Source organism: Panthera leo, chromosome F2 (assembly GCF_018350215.1).
Source record: "Panthera leo isolate Ple1 chromosome F2, P.leo_Ple1_pat1.1, whole genome shotgun sequence".
Lineage (NCBI taxonomy): Eukaryota > Metazoa > Chordata > Mammalia > Carnivora > Felidae > Panthera > Panthera leo.
Genome location: NC_056695.1, coordinates 44,417,694 through 44,439,971, shown reverse-complemented (window position 1 = coordinate 44,439,971; position 22,278 = coordinate 44,417,694). Strand labels below are relative to the sequence as shown.

General features: G+C 37.8%; 1 protein-coding gene across 1 annotated transcript in view; it reads left to right on the top strand.

The window, feature by feature from the left end:
* NIPAL2 (NIPA like domain containing 2) overlaps positions 1-22,278 on the top strand; it is an 81,789-nt gene that overhangs the window by 32,076 nt on the left and 27,435 nt on the right. Inside the window, exon 4 of the mRNA XM_042923451.1 lies at positions 10,331-10,390. Coding sequence (XP_042779385.1) covers positions 10,331-10,390 — 60 coding nt within the window. The remainder of the gene's footprint in view (positions 1-10,330; positions 10,391-22,278) is intronic.

The following is a 22,278-nucleotide window of genomic DNA, read 5'->3' as shown; positions in this document are numbered from 1 at the left end:
GGCTTTGGGTTGTCTGCTCCAGCAGATTTGTCCCCAGACCAGCCTAAATAAAATGCGCAGAATTAAACTCTGAAGTTCTCATTTTATGTCTGCTCATGCACTTAGCTGAGAGCATTCCTAAAACCTAAAAAACTCTATTTGAAAGGTCTTTTCCACCCATCCTGACTTTTTGAGGATGTATTTCTAGAGAAGTTGCTACTGACGAAGTAATGTGCTATTGAATTTATAATACAGAGTTAATCTTCTCAGCGACAGAGTTTTTACTTTTTCAGAGTCTTAATCCAGGTACATTTCCTTGTTTGAAATTATACAAATTACCTATGAATAATTTCTCCAGTATCTTCAATAAGTGACGCAAGCAAATTTTATATTAATATGAACAACTTGACCCCTGCATTCCTGCCGGTATGGGTGGTAGGACTTTTTTTCTCTATAAAGAAACACTTTTCAAACTCTCACATTTTCAGATTTTCAAATCCTAACTCCATAGAGTATGTGGTAATTGACCTACTTTACCCCTACAGTTCTACAACAGGGAATGATAATTTTGGGTCACTCAGTACCTCCATACAGTTAGAGTTGATTGAGCCTGGGAGCACGCTCAATGTGTCCACATGTTTGAAGCTTGATGGTGAGTGACGGGAAAGTGCTTTCGTGGTTTGCTTTTTAGCAGTACAATAAAGTTGCCGTTGTAAGTGGTCAGAAACCACAAGCCAGATATTTACATGTGAGGATCTGTTTGTAGCATTGTTATATAAATATGTTCTTTTCATGTCATGGGTTATTTTTTATGAAATGGTTTCCTTTACTACTTTGCCTTCTACTTGACTATATTATAAAGATATAGCCTGGTTTCCCTTCAGATCACAGAGGCTAACCAATGAATGGAACGTACACTAAGTGAAAATTGATGACGTTTTCATTGCAGACCAGGTGAGATTTCAAAAACTGGTGTCTTGTAGATCAGATCATGGCTGTGTTTTGTTTGGCTTAAGCAATGCTTTTAAAGAATACAAACTAATTTTCTAGTTTAAAAACTGGACCATGAAACACAAAAAGTGGTTTGCCTTAAAGAATCAGATTTGGTAACCCTGGACTTGCATGTGGCTAGAGCTGAGTTATGGCTGCCACTTTTCACTGATCTTGTATATTCCAAGTCACCACGGCCCTACTGCTCCCCATAGCTACAGTTCCCCGCCCTCATCACACCAGCCCCCAACCTCATCATCACACCCTACCACCCTTCATTGCCCCAGCCCACCATCTTCATTACTTTTTTCCTCTATAGAGGATTGCCTACTTGGCCCCTGTATGCATTTGAATTTGTAACCCATGGACCAAAGGTTTGTTTGTTTTGTTTTTTATAACTGAATCAGATATGAATATTATATCCATAATCACAGATGAGTAAAGTGTAATTGTTTTAATTTTGGGTTAAATGTGTCTTTTAAGAAGTGGTCACGGTTGCATGAAAAAGAATAAAATACCTAGGAGTAAATTTAACCAAGGAGGTGGAAAACCTGTACCCTGTAAGCTGTAAGACATTGATGAAAGAAATGGAAGATGATGCAAAGAAACGGAAAGATAGTCTGTGCTCAAGGATCGGGAGACTTCATATTGTTAAAATGCCCATACAACCCAAAGCAATCTATGGATTCAATGCAATCCCTATTAAAATTCCGACAGCATTTTTCACAGAACTAGAAAAGACAGCTATAAAATTTGTATAGAGCCACAAAATAGCCAAAGGAATCTTAAGAAAGAAGAACGAAGCTGGAGGCATTACGCTCCCCGGCTTCAAATGATATTACAAAACTATAGTAATCAAAACTCTTTGGTATTGGCATAAAAACAGACACAGATCAATGGACCAAAACAGAAAGCCCAGAAATACATCTATGCCTGTGTGTTTAATTAATTTTCTACAAAGGAACCAAGAATATGCAATGAGAAAGATCAGTCTCTTCAATAAATGGTGTTGGGAAACTGCATAGTCACATGCAAAAGAATGAAATTCGACCAGTCTCTTACATCATACACAGAAATTGACTCAAAATGGATTAAAGACCTGAATGTAAGACCTGAAACCATGAAACTCCTAGAAGAAAACATAGGCAGTAAGCCCCTTGACACTATTCTTGGCAATGATGTTTTTGGATTTGACACCAAGAGCAAAGACAACAAAAGCAAAAATAAACTAGTGGGACTACACCAAATTAAAAAGCTCTGCACAGCAAAAGAAACTATCAACAAAATGAAAAGACAAACTACTAAATGGGAGAAAATGTTTGTAAATCATATATCAAATGAGGAGTTAACATCCAAAATATATAAAGAACTCACGTAATAGCAAAAACGACAAATGATCCAATTTTAAAATAGGCACAGGATCTGCATAGACTTTTTTTTTAAGAAGACATACAGATCACCAACAAGTACATTAAAGATGTCCAACATCATTAATCAATAGGGAATTGCAAATCAAAACCACAATGAGATATCACCTTATACCTGTTTGAATGGTTATTATCAAAAGATAAGAAGTAACAGGTGTTGGCGAGGATGTGGAGAAAAGGGAACCCTTGTGCACTGTTAGTAATGTAAATTGCACTGTTAGGAATGTAAATTGGTGCAGCCACTATGGAAAACAATATGGAAGTTCCTCAAAAAATTAAAAATAAAATTACCATGTGATCCAGAAATTCCACTTCTGGGTATTTATCCAAAGAAACAAAACAGTGACTTGAAAAGATAATATGCATCCCTGTGTTCATTGCAGCATTATTTATAATAGCCAAGATATGGAGACAACCTAAGTATCTATCAATGGATTAATTTTTTAAAAAATGGTGTATATTCATGATGGAATATTATTCAGCCACAAAAAAGAATGAAATCTTATCACTTATGACATGGATGGACCTTGAGGGCATTCCACTAAGTGAAGTAACTCAAAGAAAGACTAATACCATATTATCTCACCTGTATGTGAAATCTGAAAAACAAACAAAAAAATCAAGCTTATAGATACAGAGAACAGATTGGTGGTTGTCAGAGGCAGGAAATGGGAGGTGGGTGAAATGACTGAAGAGAGTCAGAAGGTACAAACTTCCAGTTATAAAATAAATAAGTCATGGGATGTCATACACTGCATGGCAACCATAGCTAATAGTACTGTGTTGCATATTTAAAAGTTGCTAAAAGTAAATTTTAAAAGTTCTCATTATAAGAAAAAACATTCTGTAATTATATATGGTGAGCAATGTTAACTAGACTTAATATGGTGACCATTTTGCAATATATACAAACATCGGCAGATTTAATGCAATCCCTATCAAAATACCAACAATGTTTTTCACAGAACTATAACAAATAACCCTAAAATTTGTATGGAACCACAAAAGAATCGAATAACCAAAGCAGTCTTGAGAAAGAAGAACAAAGCTGGAGGTGTCACAATGCCAGATTTCAAGACATGTTACAAAGCTGTAGTAATCGGAACAGTACAGCACTGGCAAAAAATAGACACAGAAATCAATGGAACAGAATAGAGGGTCCAGAAATAAACCCACACTTATATGGTCAATTAATCCATGACAAAGGACGCAAGAATATACAATGGGAAAAAGACAGTCTCTTCAACAAATGGTGCTGGGAAAACTGGGCAGCCAACATGCAAAAGAATGAAACTGGATCCCTTTCTTACCCCATACACAAAAATAAACTCAAAATGGATTAAAGACCTAAGCGTGAAACCTAAAACCATAAAACTCCTAGAAGAAAACATAGGCAGTAATTTCTCTCACATGAGCTACAGAAAAATCTTTCTGGTTATGTCTCCTAAGGCAAGGGAAACAAAAGTAAAAATAAACCGTTGGGACTACATCAAAATAAAAAACTTTTGTACAGTGAAAGAAACCATCAACAAAACAAGACAGCATAGTGCTGAGTGGGAGAAGATATTTTCAAATAATATATCCAATAAGGGGTTGATATCCAAAATACATAGAGATCTTATTCAACTCAACCAAAAAAAAAAAAAAATACAATTAAAAAATGGGCAGAGGACCTGAATAGATATTTTTCCAAAGAAGACATAAATGGCCAACAGATATATGAAAAGATGCTCAGTATTCTTAGGGAATACTCAGAATTCTTAAGGCAATCCCTATAAGTAGAATCTTTTAAAAAATGATCTTAAAAAAATTGAATAAACAAGCTAAAAGCAAAATCAGACCTATAATTATAGAGAACAAACTGATGGTTGCCAGAGGAGAAGGGATGGGGGTTTGGGCAACATGGGTGGAGGAGAGAGGAAGATACGGGCTTCCAGTTATGAAATGAGTAAGTCATGAGAATAAAAGGCAACAGCATAAGGAATACAGTCAATGGTATTGTAATAGTGATGTAACGGGGCAGATGGTAGCTACACTTGTGGTGAACACAGCATAATGTACAAACCTGTCAAATCACTAAATTATACACCTAAAATTAATATAAGATTGTGTGTCAACTATACTAAAATAAAAAATTAAGTTTAAAAAGAGCGCACTAATCTTGATGAGAACTGAGAAATGGATAGAATTGTTGAATGTTGTATACCTGAAACTAATATAACATTGCATATAATTATACTTCGGTAAAGTATTAAGTGACAGAATCTTAAAAAATAAAACAGAAATACAAATATAAAATCATTATGTTGGATAACTGAAAGTAATATAATGTTGTATGTCAATTATGCCCCAAATTTTAAAAAGGATTTAAAATATTAAGTTGTCAGGTCACCTGGGTGGCTCAGTCAGTTAAGTGTCTGACCTAGGCTCAGGTCATGATCTGACCATCCGTGAGTTCGAGCCCTGCATCGGGCTCTGCGCTGACAGCTCAGAGCCTGGAGCCTGCTTCAGATTCTGTCTCCCTCTCTCTCTTCCCCTCCCCCACTTATGCTCTGTCTTTACCTCTCTCAAAAATAAATAAACATTAAGAAATCATTTTAATAAAATAAAAAATTAAGTTGTCATAAAGGGTAAAAAATGAAAAGTAGTAAATAAATGTGAGCAAGATATTTTTCAATGGCCATAGTATAATGCATTAAATAGTTATTGAACTCTTCTGCGCCATTAAACCTTTAGTAAAAAATCATTATTTGGGGGGTAAAGAGAGTTTAGTAAAGTGCACATATATCTTAATGTAAAAAGGGAATCCTCAGTTATCTATTCTACAGACACAAAGATCTAAACTCACCTGTAAAAATCTACCCTTGAGTTTGATTGTTAACATCTAGAAGTTTGATGCTTAACTTCTGTTTTACTGATCCCCATTAGTAGCTATTACAGAAGAAAATCCAAATCAAGTTTGTACAATCTTTCTGAATTCTCACGCACCAGATTAATTTATAGTTGTTTTTTTTTTTTTTTTCCTTTCACTTGAGGCCTGCTATGGATTTTAGAGCATCAACTCTTATAACAGCCAGTCCTTGGACCAAATCTGAATGATGTCAAAGGAGGCAAATCAGGGACAAATGTGGGATTCATTTCAGGGAGCGTTAGGAAGCCCAACACCAGGCCACAGCCGACCCCTGGACCTGGCACCCTCGCCCACATCTAGACTTGGTTTAGCTGAAGCCACCAGAATCTTGGTTGGCCTTTATCTAATTTCTTCTGGAAATCCAAATCAGAATTCCCACATGTACGTTTCTTTATATCAACCTTGACTGGACAGGATACTCTGTTCTGATTACTAATCTGAGTGTCATTTAATGGCCAAAAACAGAATAGTTGACTCACCCATAATAATTGTTGTTGAGAGTCTTCCTGATAATGAAGCATTACAACTTTAGGGCTAAATGAATACATTAATAAATGGCTCCATAGGAACACTGTAGAAGCTTTTTTTGTTTTTTTTCTCCTAACAGAAAATATTCCTGCTATCTTCCCCCCGCCACCCAACTTCTACATAACCACTGATTACATTTTGGTACATTATCTTTCATATGCTACCTTTCACCTTTTCTTTTTTAATGCATTGTGGTCATTGTGGTTCAGTGTCTGCCTCTGGGGTCACCATATGACACTGTGTAATGAATTTAATCCAGCGTCCACAAGTACTCTCTGTGTAGACCCATGTCTGTGAGCACTCTGTATCCATCTGTGTCCGTATGAAGGCTAGAATGGAAAAGCGTTCTTGAGCCTCTTGCCCAAATATGCCTCAAGTCAAAAATGCACATAAAATGTGAGTGCTGACGTAAATGCTCAGTAGTAACTATAGGTTGATCATACCTAGTCCAAATCTGTTTAGTTTACAACTGTGTCCTGTTTTAATGCTTTTTAAACTATTGATCTTGGGGTGCCTGGGTGGCTCAGTCAGTTGAGCGTCTGACTCTTGATTCAGGGGGATTGAGCCCCACCTCAGGCTCTGCGTTGAGCGTGGGGCCTGCTTAAGATTCTCTCTCCTTCTCCCTCTGTCCCTCCCCCTCTTACATGCCCTCTCTCTCAAATTAAAAAAAAAAAAATCAAAAACCAAAAAAATTGTTCATCTTGAAATGCTCTATTTTTGAATATTAAGTTTCACTACAGGAGCAAAAGCATAGTGGTTCTTTCCTCTTCCTAGATGTTCATCAGGCAGTGGTGGTGGTTATAGCAACAACTAGACAGGGTTGAGTTTGACAAATCTCTGATTGCAACTATATAGGAGGCACTTCAGTTTATTTTTTCTCATTTTAAAAATTTACTGTTCTACTTAGAAGTTATGTTATTAGCTGTTGCTCAGATACTGTCTTTTTGCTCAGCACAGCTCTCATTTTAACCATATTTTGAAAGATAAATGAATTACAAGTAAATGTTCCTTAACAGAATGTTCTTTTTTATTGCTTCATTTGCTAGATAAATAAAACTAAAAAATCTTATTTTCTTATCTAACAGTTTGGTAGAAAACCTCATATTCTCTTAAAACAGAAAAAAATGAGTATGGAAATGCATTAGATATAAGTTCTTTCAGAAAGTAAAAGCATATTAATGTTCTTAAAACTCTGATAAATATTTTGTAGCCGATTGATATAATTTGATGCATATATGTCAAGTTTATTGTTACCAATCATGTCCCATTTTTCTTTTAGCAATGAAATTGTCACCTACCTAACACTTTTCCCCTATCTGTTCTTTTTTTTTTTAATGTTTATGTATTTTTGAGAGAGAGAGACAGAGAGCGAGAGGGGGAGGGTCAGAGAGAAAGGGAGACGCAGAATCCGAAGCAGGCTCCAGGCCCTGAGCTGTCAGCACAGAGCTCGATGTGGGGCTTGAACCCGCGAACCACAACATCATGACCTGAGCCAAAGTTGGATGCTTAACTGACTGAGCCACCCTGGTGGCCCCCATGGGTTCTAAAAATGAAATTATTTTTGAAACTGGTTGAGCAACAAGAAAAGAAGGAAAATGATGCCTTTCTACCTTCAAGGGAGGCGATGGAGTGTAGTGTACAAGAAAGAGCTCTGGACTGGGGATAAGGAAATGTGGGCTTTGGTTCTGATTCTGCTGTAATATAAATGTTTGTTAGTGATTATTTATTTTTTTGGGGGGGGGTGGGTGAAGAGAGAAGGAGACACAGAATCCCAAGCAGGCTCCAGGCTCTGAGTTGTCAGCACAGAGCCCCACGTGGGGCTCGAACTCACAAACCATGAGACCATGACCTGGGCCGAAGTCAGATGCTTAACTGACTGAGCCACCCAGGTGCCCTGTAATATAAATGTTTGTTAAGTGAATGGATCGATGAATGAACAAACAACTCCTCTGGACATGTCTCCCAGATATAAAGTTTAGAACCTGAAGTACATTGTCTTTGTATCTCCTATCAGCTCTAAGGTTTCCTCATTCCATGTAAGCAATGTCTGCCTTCTTACTAGACTCCTTTGCTGTGAAATAGTCATCTTAAGGATTGTTATAATGGAATACATTTGGATTTGGTACGCGTTAATAGTGATAATTCACCTATTTTTTATTGATCGATCTCCCTCCACTTGAAAACATTCCTTATGTAATTACACAGGAGGTCAGTGATGGGATGGGAATGGGGTCTTGTTTTTTATACTTTTTCTAATTCTCTGAAATGTTAAATTAGTTTCCCTGAATTGTTTTGGTCCAAATATGAAATGGAAAATTTTCATACATTTTTACCCCTGTCCTGAACTCAATTCTTAACCTAATGGGCTATGTATCTGTACAGGAAACATTGCTTTAATGTTTTAAAGTCACATCACCCAATTAAGTTCATGCTTGGTGGACATTTTTCACACTCCGTTTATTCTGTGTGAAATGTCCATTCCGATAAATAACCTGCCCAGGAGAATTTTGCAAGGACTTGAATAATAGCTCAACTTGAATAAGAGAGAGCGAGGTTGAGAAAAAGATGGAGAAAACATATGAGAATCCCAGCTTATCTTGAATGAGGGTTTCTGGTATGGATTTATTTTGTTTTAAATCAATTGCCAGAATAACAGATATAGTTATATTCAAATTTAATTGATTTAATGGATTATTATACAGGCTTATTAAAATTTTTATCTATGAAAAAATTTTAATGATGTTGCAAATTGTTTGTAATATGGTAGCTAAGGAAACTGAAAAAAAAAATTGCATTATAGTTTCAACTCTGCTAAGGTAAAATAAACATGCCAACATACTAACTACAATTTTCTCTAGGTGATGAGTTATTTTTATGATGACTTTTCTTCCCTATTTTCTTCTGTATAGTTTTACTTTAAAAAACAAACTTAAAAGCCTTGCTAATAATTTCTGTTAAAAATTTAAAATTCAAATTATGATGTGTATTATTTTGTAGTATTGCAAGTTTGGGTTTTCCCATGCCTCTACTCATAGAGGAATGGCTCCATAAGAGGAACAACTCAGAGAGATTCAACTTACCCTACACAACCTGAGGCCATAGAAACAGGTCAAGGCTCAGTTAGAGGCTGAGGATTCAGTAGCCTCAGTAATGGGAAAGAGGGTCTTATATACTATGAGGGCCAGTAAATGCAGGGCGGAGATCCCACCAACTCTCTTATCTATGTGCTAGCTACACTTGGGAGATCTTAGAAAAATAAGACATCTCAGAGTAAAAGGAACTGATAGTCTTTGTTGGGGGTGGGGGATAGGCAAATAAATCTTCCGTGTAACATGAAAGCTATATGACAAGGGGTAATCAATCACACCAAAGAGTGGATTGGTCGACTGGGTCTGGGGGAATCCAGAGGTGATACTTGAGTCTAGAGTTGGTCTCAAAAATGGAGGCAAAGTTGCAAAGGGAATAACATGAATAAAAGTCCTTTAGAATGAAACTAAATGAGGGGTGCGTGGGTGGCTCAGTCAGTTAAGAGTCTGACTTTAGCTCAGATCATGATCTCACAGTTTGTGGGTTTGAGCCCCGCGTTGGGCTGTGTGCTGACAGCTCAGAGCCTGGAGCCTGCTTCAGATTCTGTGTCTCTCTCTCTCTCTGCCCCTCTCCAACTAGTGCTCTATCTGTCTCTGTCTCTCAAAAATAAAAAACATAAAAAATTGAAAAAAATTAGAATGAAACTAAATGATGGTTCTGGGAATTATGATGATTTTAGTAAGGGTGGGCATAGAATATAAAAGAGATCGAGGACAAATGTGTGAGGAAAGTGGCAGGAGCTTGAGGTCTATGCCTGAGATGAAGCCCAGTGACAGTGGACTGAAGAGGAGGGTGAAATGGACAGTTGGTGAAATCTGGACCTGACAGACCCAGGATGCTGTTGGACGTGTCGTATGAAGGAGAGTGGAGACTGGCAGGAGTCCTAGGATTCTGGGGCTCCTTAGAGGTGTCATTGGAATAGACTTTACCAACTGAGCCATCCAGGTGCCCCTTGGAATAGGAATTACAGGAGGAGATGAAGGGAAATAATGAGTTTCAGTCTGGCATATATCGAAAATTAAAACTTCCTTCTTTCCATTCTTTCTTTCCTTCCCTTCTGTCTCTTTCTGCCTTTCCATCCCTTCCTGCTCTATCTACCTATCTATCACCTATCCATCTATTCATCTATTCATTTAGTTATTTAGTAACATTTGTTTTGCCCTTGCTGTCCATGGGGCATTATCCCAGCCACTGTCCTAGGTCCATTGTAAACCAGGCCAGTTTTTATGTATCCTCAACCATGAGGGGGCGAGAGGGAGTTGTTTTCACAGCCACAGCTGCTGGATGTCTCTGACCAGGACATAGCTAATCAGGTATAAGACACAAAGAGCTTAATTTCTTTCAGATGGTACCGTGTAATGTACGTTTTTTATATTGGAAACACCACTGATGGCCATTTCCTTTCTAGGTAGTGCCATTATTTCTGTTATGTTTCTGAAAGAAAATTTAAGAGCTTCAGATTTACTAGGTAAGTAATTATTTAAGTCATGTAATTATAGCACTGCTTGATCAGGAAATAAATAATATTATCCATAAAAAAAATATGTGCTTTAAAAACAGGGAACAAATTGCTGAAATGGATAAATCTCATTTAGAGGTGACCAGGATTCTTTCTTGGAGTTGCCATCTGCACTTTCATGTGAAGTATTTCCGTTTTCATTGTGCCCACTGCCCATGCTATTGACCACAGCGAATTATTATTTTATACTATTATTATGAATGTTATGAAATTTTCATGAGCATAATAAAATCCAAGAAAACATCTGTATTACCTAATAGAGTCTTCCACTTCAAAGGATGTATTTGTTACATTGTCAAGTGAAAGTCCTGCATAAAAATGAAAACCACACAAAAATTAGATGCACCAATTAACCACCTAATTTGTATTTTGCTCTTTCCAAAAACAACAGAGAACATTCCCCTTCAGATTTTCATTTAGAAATACAGCTGTTAGTAGAAAATAATAACAGCCTTCCTGGCTATAAGAAGGGTTGCTATTATATAGCAGAGCCATCATGTTATTGATTGTATCTTCTACGTCTTACTAGAAATACCATTTGTGAGAAGAATTCTGGAGGTTCATATTTTCTTCCTTGACAAAGTCTTCTCTGAATTGCTGCTGACATATGATAACGAATATGATACTTTAGGCACTTTAAATAAAGGAGTGGCTGCTCACTTCCAAGGAGATCACATTTTTAAAAAAATTTGAGCTTTAAATGTGACGCCAGTGTTGGTATGTTGAGCATTTGTTTTCCCTGATTGTGTTTCCCTTGAGCCTGTTGTCTTGAAAGTGTTTTCACTTTTTCTTTTTCCTTCTTTGTTTTGATTCTGCTAGTAGAGTTTTTAGTTCACATCATCAAATTTGTCATGGTTAAAATGTTTTTCCAAATGCACTCATATATGCATTGTATCTTTTCAAATATATTATTTTTCTATACTCTTTTTTTTAATATATCTTGGTTTGTGGAATCATTTGGGGAAGATGTACAGAATTAGAAATAAGAATGAGCAATGCCTGAATTTTATAAATTAAAAACAAATTACATCTTACATTATTTTTCTCATTTGTCAAATGCCTTAAGGAAACTCTAAATCATTTTATCTAACATATGTCATCTTTTATAGTTAATGGTTGATTAATGTTTAAATTAATCAAAAGTATTTGATGAAGTAATACAGATGGATATATAGGGAGACTTGCTAACTATTGTGAACACTGGTGATAAAAAAGATGGCGAAGACGGAATCTCTGCCCTCAAATAATACAGTTGGTGATAAAATATGTACATAAATAAGTTTTTTAAAAGCAGAAAGCAGTATGTATCCTAATGCCTCGAGGCTTTAGTGAAGAACAGGATCTCTCAACCTCAGCACTGCTGACATTTTAGGCTGGAGAATTCTTCTCTGCGGGGGGCTGTCCTGTGTGTTGTAGGCTGCTTACCAGCGTCCTGTCTGGCTTTTACCCATTAGATGACAGGAGCACCCTCCGCCCTAGTTATGACAACCAAAAACAACTTCGGATATTGCCAAATGTCCCCCGAGGGACAAAACCACCCCCAGTTGAGAACCACTGGTTTAGAATAAAGAGAGGTTACTCTAGTTGAGAAGCTCAGAGAGAATTTTTTTATAGCAGAGGTAACATTCGAACCAGTTCTGATAGCTGGATAGGACAGGCACGGGCAATACCCAAGCATTTGGAGGAGGGTGTACAGAGGGACGAACACAAGAAGTATTAACAAAGGTGCAAAAAGGCAGGGTAAGTTTTCTATTTAATATGGCACTCAACTGCTGCCAGTTAGGATCGGGAAAAATTAATGAAAGTCACAATTATGGAAAGGGAAGAAATAGAAATATCAGTGTATGCAGATGATTTGATTATATACTTGGAAAACCCGAGATCAATAGAACATTACTAAAAGCAAGAAACTAGCTCAATGTCAAAGGATGTAAATTAAACTCACTTTCATAGGTTCAAATCTGGATTCAACTTTCGCTGTCAGCTATGTGGCTGACATGAAATTACCTAACTTCTCTAAGCCTCAGTTTGTTGACAAACATAGAAGACTGTTCTAAGGATCAAACTGGATAATTCATATAAGCACTCTGAGAAATATAAAGCCCTGTTGATGTAATTGTCATGTCTACGATCAACTTCATTCCTGAAAGGTAATATTAAAAATGTAACATAGGGAATAAGAAACAGACATATACACACACACACCAAAAAATAATAATAGTAAATTAAACCTCTATTAATTCTTTGATTCTTTGCTAATTTCTCTTATTTTAATAATAGCTAATATTTATTAAACATTTCCTCTTTCCAGGTACTATCAGTGTTTTACATGAACTATCTCATTTAAATGTAGGAACAACCTATTTACAGAACTGATACTTAGGTTAAATAGCTTGTCCAAGGTCATATAACTAGTAAATGGTGGACCAGTATTCTAATAATGGCAGCCTGATATAAGCATAGCGTAATGGTTGAGGGTGAGTCTCTAGTGACGGAGAACTGTGTGACCTTTCAAAGTTACTTACTCTCCTTAAACTTCATTTTCCTCACGTTTCAAATGAAGATAATATTACCTATCTTGTAGGATTAAGTGAGTTCCTAGAGGTAGAAGTCTTAGAACAGGGCCTGTCATGTAATAAATCTTCCATGTTAGCTATGATCATGATTTTTTTAAATGTTCATTTATTTTTGAGAGAGGGAGAGAGAGAGAGTGTGAGCAGGGGAGGGGCAGAGAGAGAGAGAGAGACGCAGAATCTGAAGGAAGCTCCAGGCTCTGAGCTCTCAACACAGAGCCCGACGTGGGGCTCAAACTCAGGGACCACTAAGATAATGACCTGAGCCAAAGACAGATGCTTAACTGACTGAGCCACCCAGGCACCCCCAGCTTTGATCATTATTGCTGCTACCACAGTCACACATCTCTACACTCTAATGGTTCATCAGAGGAAACATTGATTAGGATATTTTTGCAAACTTTAATAATTCAGCTAATATTTTCCACAATTCTAATTGGGTATTTTTGCCTTCCTAATTTAATGCTTTGTGAGTAGGGCTCTGTAGCTGATCCCATATTTGTTTTGGACTATAGTTAAAAGTGATCAATTCTTAACTTTAATCTGTTGTCATAGGAATAAGAAAAATTGTAGCCACCTATCCCATACCCATGCCTCCAAGAGCAAGTCATAAAATTATCTTGATCTGAAATGTAATAACCCATTTCATACTTACAGAGAAGGATTTTTCCCCAACCTCACTCAGTAATGTGTTAAATCACATGTATTTTCTTTGTGTCTGTATTGTTGTTGCCTTGGGAAAATTTAGCTCTTTCTGTTAAAAGCTAAAAATGCATTTTTTTTTTCTTTACAGGGACTAAAACCAAACAGAGAAAAGAGTAGTTAGTGGCTTAAAAAAAAAAAAAAAAAAGGATTAGCATATAAGCATGCTAAAAATTAAATTGTCAAAATGTGCAAAAGAAAATCATTAATTTTTCCCTGCCTCAAGCAAATGAAAGTTTGTTTTTCATGATGGAACAAATGAAGATTTTTTTGGGCCATGTGGAAACAAGCTGAACTAATTTATTGCCAAATGTTGCTCTGTGGCTATGAAGCTTTTCACCACTAGCCTCAAAAAATGACCTCACAAAAGCTATGTCTGAAAGGAATTGCCAACTATTATTAACTCAATGACAGGGTTTGGACTGTGCTCTGATTCTTAGTGGATTAATAACTTTAAATTATTTTAATGATTATTTTTCCTTTAAAAAGCACCAGATTTCTCTCCCCTTCATTCAGCCAAAACCTATAGTATTTCCCCCTCTCTCCTCCCTTAGTCATCAAAAGTACTAAATCTAATAGGCTGTGAGAACCTAGTTGACTTAAGTCCAGATAGTATCATCATAAGAAAAAAAAAAAAATTACAGTCAATTCATCAGTACTCTTCAGAGACCAGTAACTTGATTATTTTAAGTCACCTATAAATGGTTTCCCTGGATAGAATGTCAAGAGATTAAAAATGACATGAAGACCATCTCTTTCCTTCTTTCTTCCACACCAAATGGTCAGCTTGATTTAGGGCTAGTATCTAGAATACTAATCTAGCCAAACAAACCATCATTTCTAGTTGAGGGAACAGATTGGCTATTTTGGTTTCAGGGTTACCTCAAGAGTGGGAGACTTTCTGATGGTACGGTCAGGACTATTTGGATTCACTACATTATTGAGACTTCCCAATCCAGGGCTTCTTTAAGATTTATGTATTATGGAGCGGCTGGATGGCTCAGTGGCTTAAGCGTCCAACTCTGGATTTCGGCTCAGGTCATGATCTCACAGTCATGATCTTAAGGTCATGAGATTGAGACCCGCGCTGGGCTCCACACTGGGCAAGGGACCTGCTTAGGGATTCTCTCTCCCTCTGCCCCTCCCCCAGTCACAGGCATGTGTGTGCTTGCTCTCTCTCTTTCTAAAAAAAAAAAAAAAAAAAAAAAAAAATATATATATATATATATATATATATATATATATATATATATATATATATATGGCTACTATGAGCCTGAGGAATCTGGAGAGATTGTTCTGAGGGGAAGACATCCCAAATGGTTTGGTGTTAAGGGAACCAGTTTATTCTGTGACTCCTGGTCACAAAAGCAAAGCGAGACCCCCATTGATCAGGAGACATACCATAAGGACCAAGAGAATTAGACTGCAATATTTGTGTTGGAATCAGGTTAGCTGAACATTAAAAAACTCTTAAGGCTACCAGAAGTCAGGTCAAGCCAGAGTCCAGAAGCTAGACACTAGTCAATTAAAACTAGCTGGCATCCAGTTGGGGAGTGGGGTATTTCAGGTTTTACCTAAGGGGAAGGGTGGGTTGGGAAACCAGATGTCAGCTGAAGAACTGTACAAAAAGATCTTAGAACCCAAGGCTTCCATACGTGAGGAAGTCAGCTTCTAGGTGCCAGTGAACAGAAGCATCAGAGGAACCTGATTCCAGGCTGTTTTCCCTTTGACCACTTTTATACTTCATTCTTAGTCCACAAGTATCCATAGGAGACTTTTACAACAGAAGATCAGTAGCCTCTTGAAACAGAGGCTGCGTTCTCACAGCTGGATCCAGTTAAATGTCAGGCATTTCCCAAAGTATAAAATATTCCTCAAAACACTCCTTCAGGATGATATAAATGGTCAGATATGTTTAGAAAATATTACAATCATATCCTCTTCTAGGAGATTCACAGTGAACACTAGCACATTGAGGATCTGAGGGGGTCTTCTAGTAAAAGAACTATTCAAGTTTGTCTAACTCATCTCTTCCCAAATAGATTTGACTTGAGACTCTTTTTGGTGGAGCATCTGCCTTATGAAGCTGGTTCCAGGGAATACCAGTTTGAAGATGCTTTTCTAAAGGAACCTCAGGGCTAGTCATGAAGCCCAGGGACCACTGCCAGGGAGAGTTGATTCTGTCTATCCCCAGTGGGGATGTTGCATCTCGCTTTAGGTTATGCTTTGTACAGCTCCTGGGCTGTATACCTAGGCTGGGGCACCACCCACTGAGCCTACAATGTGAATGACAGCCCTGAGTTGTCCGTTCATCAGCCCTGGCTCTTTATGGATACAAGAGGTGGGAGAGTGTAATCGTTAAGCAAATGGACTACCTAGGTTTTAATCCAAGCTCTCCACTTAGCAAGAACATCCCAAACAAGATCATTATATAGCACATATATAGTATAATACTTTAACAGTATAGTTATTTTTCACAGATTTGCTGTAAGCATTAAGTTAATTATATATAAAGCATTTAGAATTGTGCTTAGAAGTATTAGGTATTACTATTATTATTATCATCACATTTTAGTATGATGGTGATGTAATGTAACTCTCATGTCAACCATACTTGTCAATGAAATTAACAGTTTTAAGAACACCACTTCCAAAAAAAAAAGATTACCCTCACTTGGTATGTACCTTCCCACCATACCTAGCCCATTTACTATAAAGAGCAGAGATGAGCTTGTTTCCCTGTTGTGCATATGTGACAGGTTTATAGGAAGAAATTTTATTAACATTTGTGTATTGTGTCAAGCTAAATCTGAAACTCCCACAAGATCACTGTAGAAATTTAAGTGACTTGAGTTTGTATTTGATGAGAAAGTATATTTTGTACAGGACTGGCCATGAGGGTGGCAGATGCATCATGTCCAGCACCCATTCATTGACCCCACCTGCCGCTCACCCACAGCTGCCTGACTGCTCCATCTTTGGTTCCCTCTGAGGCTCAGCTCTTGGTGCTTTGTGCACTAGTCTGCTGAGATTAGCAGTGGGTAGCAAACATAGTGCCACTAGCATTCTCTGTGTTCTGTTAAGTGTGTTATTTCCTTTCTTCTGTCTTCGTAAGACCAGTGGGGAGAAGTCTTCACCAGGCAGTCAGAAAACACCAACCAGTTCCTTCCTGTTCAGTCCTTCCATTCTCAAACTGGATTGTTACCCTTTTAGAGACAGCCCCAGTGACAGTCCATGATCATCCCTGGATTATAATATTAAAGATACAATTTTGAATACATTTTTTTTAACGAGATCATAAGGAAAGTGGAGCCATCCACTATTTCAACAAAGCATAAAGCATGTTTACCAACAGACCCAAGTATCCTCAGTTTCTCTGCTGTAAGAAACCAAAAGCACAAACGTATGTTTAGTAATTAATGTGTTAGTATTTTATCTTGGTTGGAAAAGACTTAGATAGCCAATGAATCCAATCCATCATACAAGCAAAACTTTAAAGTTTCAGATTATCAAAGACTTTGAAAGTTACAAACATTTTCATTTATTCAACCTAGTTGGGTTTTTTTTAACAATTACCCATGAGAACTTTAAGACAAAATTAACCGTCATTTTAAGTCATCTTTTTGCTGACAAATTGCAACAAAGATAACACAGGCTTATTTAACTTTCAGTAATCCTTGGTAGAATAAAAGTTTTATATTTCATGCTGATAACTCTAAGGACATGTCTATCTTAATTAATCCAACAAACTTAAATTAGTTTACCGAATATGTTGCACCTAGGTCCACTTAAAAGTCAATCAATTTGTTCCCCGCTGTCAGTTTTTTACCTGGGGAAGTCTGAAGTGGGTGGTTTAAGTCCAAGGGGGTACTCTTTGCTCTTTGATAGCAGGGCAGGAGGAGCAGGAGCCAGTAACACCAGAGGCACGGGGGATGGTATAGGAGCAGGTTATTTGGGCTGTGCAGAAACAGGAGGAGGGCAGGGGAAGCAGAAGAGGTGAGGTGCTGCTAGCAAGGCTGGAGGCAGGTAACAGCCCCGAGGGCAGACAAAGAGGATCCCTGGTCCTAAAGACCAAGCTCAGACAGATGAACAGACACATATTCTCTTTCCACCGACAAAAGGTGAAAACAGCCAATCCGTGTCAGGCCAGAGAAGACAGGGAATCTCCCTGAAACAAAAGGAGTTCTGGCCTCTGCTTGGGAATATTCTTTAAGCCCCTGTCCTGAGGTTTAGTGACTACCACAGACAATTGGCTCCAATTATCATAGCCATTAATAATTCAGGCAGAAGCCCCCACATGCAATAAGAAGCCTCATTTGTTTCGTCCTCTCAAGATATATTTTGAGAAGAAGTAAACAAAGATGAGTAATTCAGGAAAAAGAGAGAGGCATGTACAGGATCCTGGCAGCAACTTGTTTACAGGGGAGACAAAGGATTGGCACATAGAGAACAAGACAAGACACAGGTAAGGTGGTAGAGGGGCCCAAGGCAGCTGAGCTGGTGGGTTGAGGGTCGAGGGTGAGGAGAGGGGGGTCCTCAAGCCCTGTAAAAGAATATGGACAGATCAGAGTTTGGGTACAGCACCATAAAGGCCTGGCCATATGGGATTTCAATCCATTTTCCCTGACATTTACAAAAAAATTCTAATTGATAAATAGTATTGAAGTTTAAGTATCTATTAATGGGCCATTTTTCTTTGTCTCCTATGGAGTACTGAGGGTATGTGTTATTGCAGAAGAAGATGAGTCCTTTCTTCATTAAATCTTGCAATCCAAATTGTCTCCAGTGGGTTAAGAGACATCCCAAGGGGGAGTTTTTGGGGAATGAAGAAGAAAAGTCCATTACCATAATCCCCCTGACTGTTGGATGGCATTCCACTCAGGGTCATATCAAGGGTTCCTAGTGTTCAGAGCAACCAGAGCTTCCCTGAAAAAGTTGTTAATGAATACCAGCCTGTCTACTGAAGAGATGTCAATATCCCTGCAATTCCCCCATTGCATTCTAGACTACAAATTGGTGCCAGTGAATAGACTGAAATACCATGGAGAACCTGCCATTTTTAACCGAGGGAGACACTAAAAAAGTTCTACAAGGCGAAATTACCTAATACTGTAATTCAAGTAGTTAGTAGGGGACATTGATGAAGAATAGTAAAGATAGAAATCCATCATGGTCTAAGTGACATTCCAATACATGTTTTACATGTATTGTACATGTACAATACATGTAAACTTTACAGACAACTTCCCAGGAAATGGCCCCCAGTTGGGTCTTAATTCAGTTGATATTGACATTGGTTTTGGCTGGTTCCCAGTGGTCTCATGGCCAGAAGTGGCTAGACCAGGGATGTGGAGGGGATCACATTGGACCAATGAGGAGGAAACCTCGCATGGAAGTCTTAAGGTTGTCAGCAATCCTAGTGACAGGTGTCTGTCCCATGCTTTGTATAATAACAGGGATAAGAGTGCCCGGGTGGCTTAGTCGTTTGAGCATCTGCTCTCGATTTTGGCTCAGTTCATGATCCCAGAGTTGTGGGATCAAATCCTGTGTCAGGCTCCGTGCTGAGTGTGGAGCCTGCTTAAGATTCTCTCTGTCTCCCTCTGCTCCTCTCCCCTGCTCACACTCGCTCTCTCTTTCTCTGTCTAAAAAAAAAAAGGAGGGGTGGATAAAGAGAGGGCATCAGGTTCTGGGTCTTGTTACCATTCTGGCCAGGGTACTAGCTTCCAGTCAAAAGGCAGGCCTTTATCCTCCCTGGAGAGTAGTCACAGGCTCGAGGGTTGCAGCCAGAGCAGTCAACATGAGATTGTTCCAATAAGACCATATTTCTTGAAAAGCCCCTGGAGTTAAAGTAAAAGAAAAGAGGGAGTAACTTAAGTTTGTACCAAGGCTCGAAGTCTAGACAAGAAGAACAGCCCTAGGTTGGGTACCAGAAATGTTGTAGGGCTGCTGAGTGAACAGTCAAGAAAGAATTCTTGAGATACTTTCAGTGCAAAAAGGCGCTTTTATTATAGCCCAGGGACAGGACCCAGGGGCAGAAAGAGCTGCCAGTTTGGGATTAATTTTTAAGCTTTTCTGAGATAGCTTTTGACTCCCAGTGGTCTGTATCCTGAGGTAGATCTGTTCCAGGGTCCTCTGTCACATCAGGCTTCTGGGTGAGCTTTCAAATCTATTCAGCTCTCCAGAGCTGAATTTGGCCTCTTGCTCAGCCAAATTCTGGAGTCTAGCAGGTGTGATAAGTTCATTGTACCCAGAGATGAGGAGACTAGGTCACAGAGGGATAAATAATATGCCTAAGCTCTTCCAGCCAGCAAGTAGCAGCGAAATTTGAAATCTGTGGGGGCAGTTTCAGCATGGATTAGCCTTTCATGATCCAAGTTTTGATCTGTAATTTAATCATTTCCATGGGCAAAGGGCATGCCAAGGGCTGCTTCCCTTCCTGGAGTATCTTATGCTACCAGATTACTCCCTTGGGCAAGTGGGCCAGCAGAAGGTAAATTAGCAAGTTTCTAACTTAGAAATCTGTGTCTTTCAAATGAAAGAATATGTGTGGCTTCACTGAGAAAAAAAGTATCAGGAAGTGACATCTTTTAGATGCCACTTTTAGAAAAAGATGGGCTATAAATACATTTTAAGGAAATTTATTTAAGGAGCTGCTAATGACTATCTTCAACACTTTTACACACTTATGGAAAATGTGCGCATGATCCATACAGGAGACAGTGAATCACACAAATACAAATGATACCAAGTAGACAAGCATATAACAGGTAGCAGCTCTCTAGAACTGCCTTTGTAATTGTCACAGGAAGCTGAAATTAAAATTATAAAAAGAAAGAATGTGCGACCTACTGAGCTGCCATAGAGTTCTTTACTAGATTCCCACTGATATGGGGCTCAAGTGAAATAATGTATGTACAAAAGTACTTTGAAAGTACAATTGTAAAATCATCAGTCATTTCATTTGAGTTCAAGGAGTTTTGAAACGGAGCGAAGATCTACCTTGGTGAAAATGGGCACAGTATGCAAATGAGGAAGCAGATGTGAGGCAAGAAAGGAGATGTCAGGATGTGAACCAGGGACCCTTTTGGAAAGTTAAGTGAAATAATGCAACATCCAAAAATGAGATATTATGCAGACTTGAAAAGAATGAGGCTGTCCTACATACACTGATGTGAAATGTTCTCCAAGATATTCTGTTAAGTAGAACAAAAGCAAATGTGTATAATACGCTATCATTTGTGTAGAAAACCAAAACTTATGCAGTCTCTCACACACCTGCATAAAACATCCCTGGAAAAGGAAATCTAAGATTTGGTGGCAGTATTAACTTCCAGGAGGGGAACTAGTGTGCCATAAGGGTGTGAGAAAGATTTAACTTTTCACTCACCACCCTTGTGTGTCTTTCAAATTTTTTTCACTTTACGTTACCCATTCAAATCTAACTTTAAAAAAAGAAATTTAAGGGGAGGGTAGGTGATGGGCATTGAAGAGGGCATCTTTTGGGATGAGCGCTGGGTGTTGTATGGAAACCAATTTGACAATAAATTTCATATATTAATAAATAAATAAATAAATAAATAAATAAATAAAAATTTAAAAAATTAAAAAAAAGAAATTTAATTGACACTAGATACAGTTATAGGAGATAAAAAAATTACTGGCAGAGGAATTCAATAAAAATAAGAAATTTGGACTTCACAAAAGGAAGTTGGAAGTCTCTGAGATTTTTAAGTTGTATTCAATGGATTTATTCTACTTCAGTATACCAAGTTTAGAAAACTGTGTGTGTGTTTTTTCATTCCATCCTCCTAGGAACCTAATATTGAACAATTTTCTTACAAGATCTTTTTTTCTTTTCCAAAGAAAGGACAGGGCTGAACAATAATTTTGCCCAAGTTCTTATGTACGATTTTTATTATTTTCTCTTTATTGCAATGCTTAATAATGTATATTGTTTTTTCATTTTTAAAATTCTCATTAGAAATAGCTTTTACAATTTTGTATGTAATTTCTGCCTTCACAAAGTATTACAGAGTAAGTTCTTACATTAGAAGAAGCTTATTTTATAGCTTCTACAATACCTTGAATAGCTATTGTCTCGCTTGTGTGAAAAGTCAAATGCTATTTGTTCTCAAAAACTAGAGTTCAAAACCCTAAATCATTTGATTAAGAGGAACAGGAAATTGGTGTCTTTGAATTGTGAGATTTTATAGACAAACCAAATTGCTTCAGGTTGGAGTCAGTGCTGGTTGTAAATTATATACACAACAACACTGACCTCAGTTATGAAACAAGTTGAATTATGTTTTCAAGGGTGCTATCTGAAAAATGCTACATATATCATTTTTCTTTGCTGATTATTAATAAATAAGCAGTCTTCAGTGTTATTTGCAAGGTCAAGGCCTCCCTCTACTCCTCCTTATGTGGCCCCTCTTCCCATACACATTTCTTTCCTCCATTATTTTTTTAATATGAAATTTATTGTCAAATTGGTTTCCATACGATACCCAGTGCTCATCCCCAACAGGTGCCCTCCTCAATGCCCATCACCCACTTTCC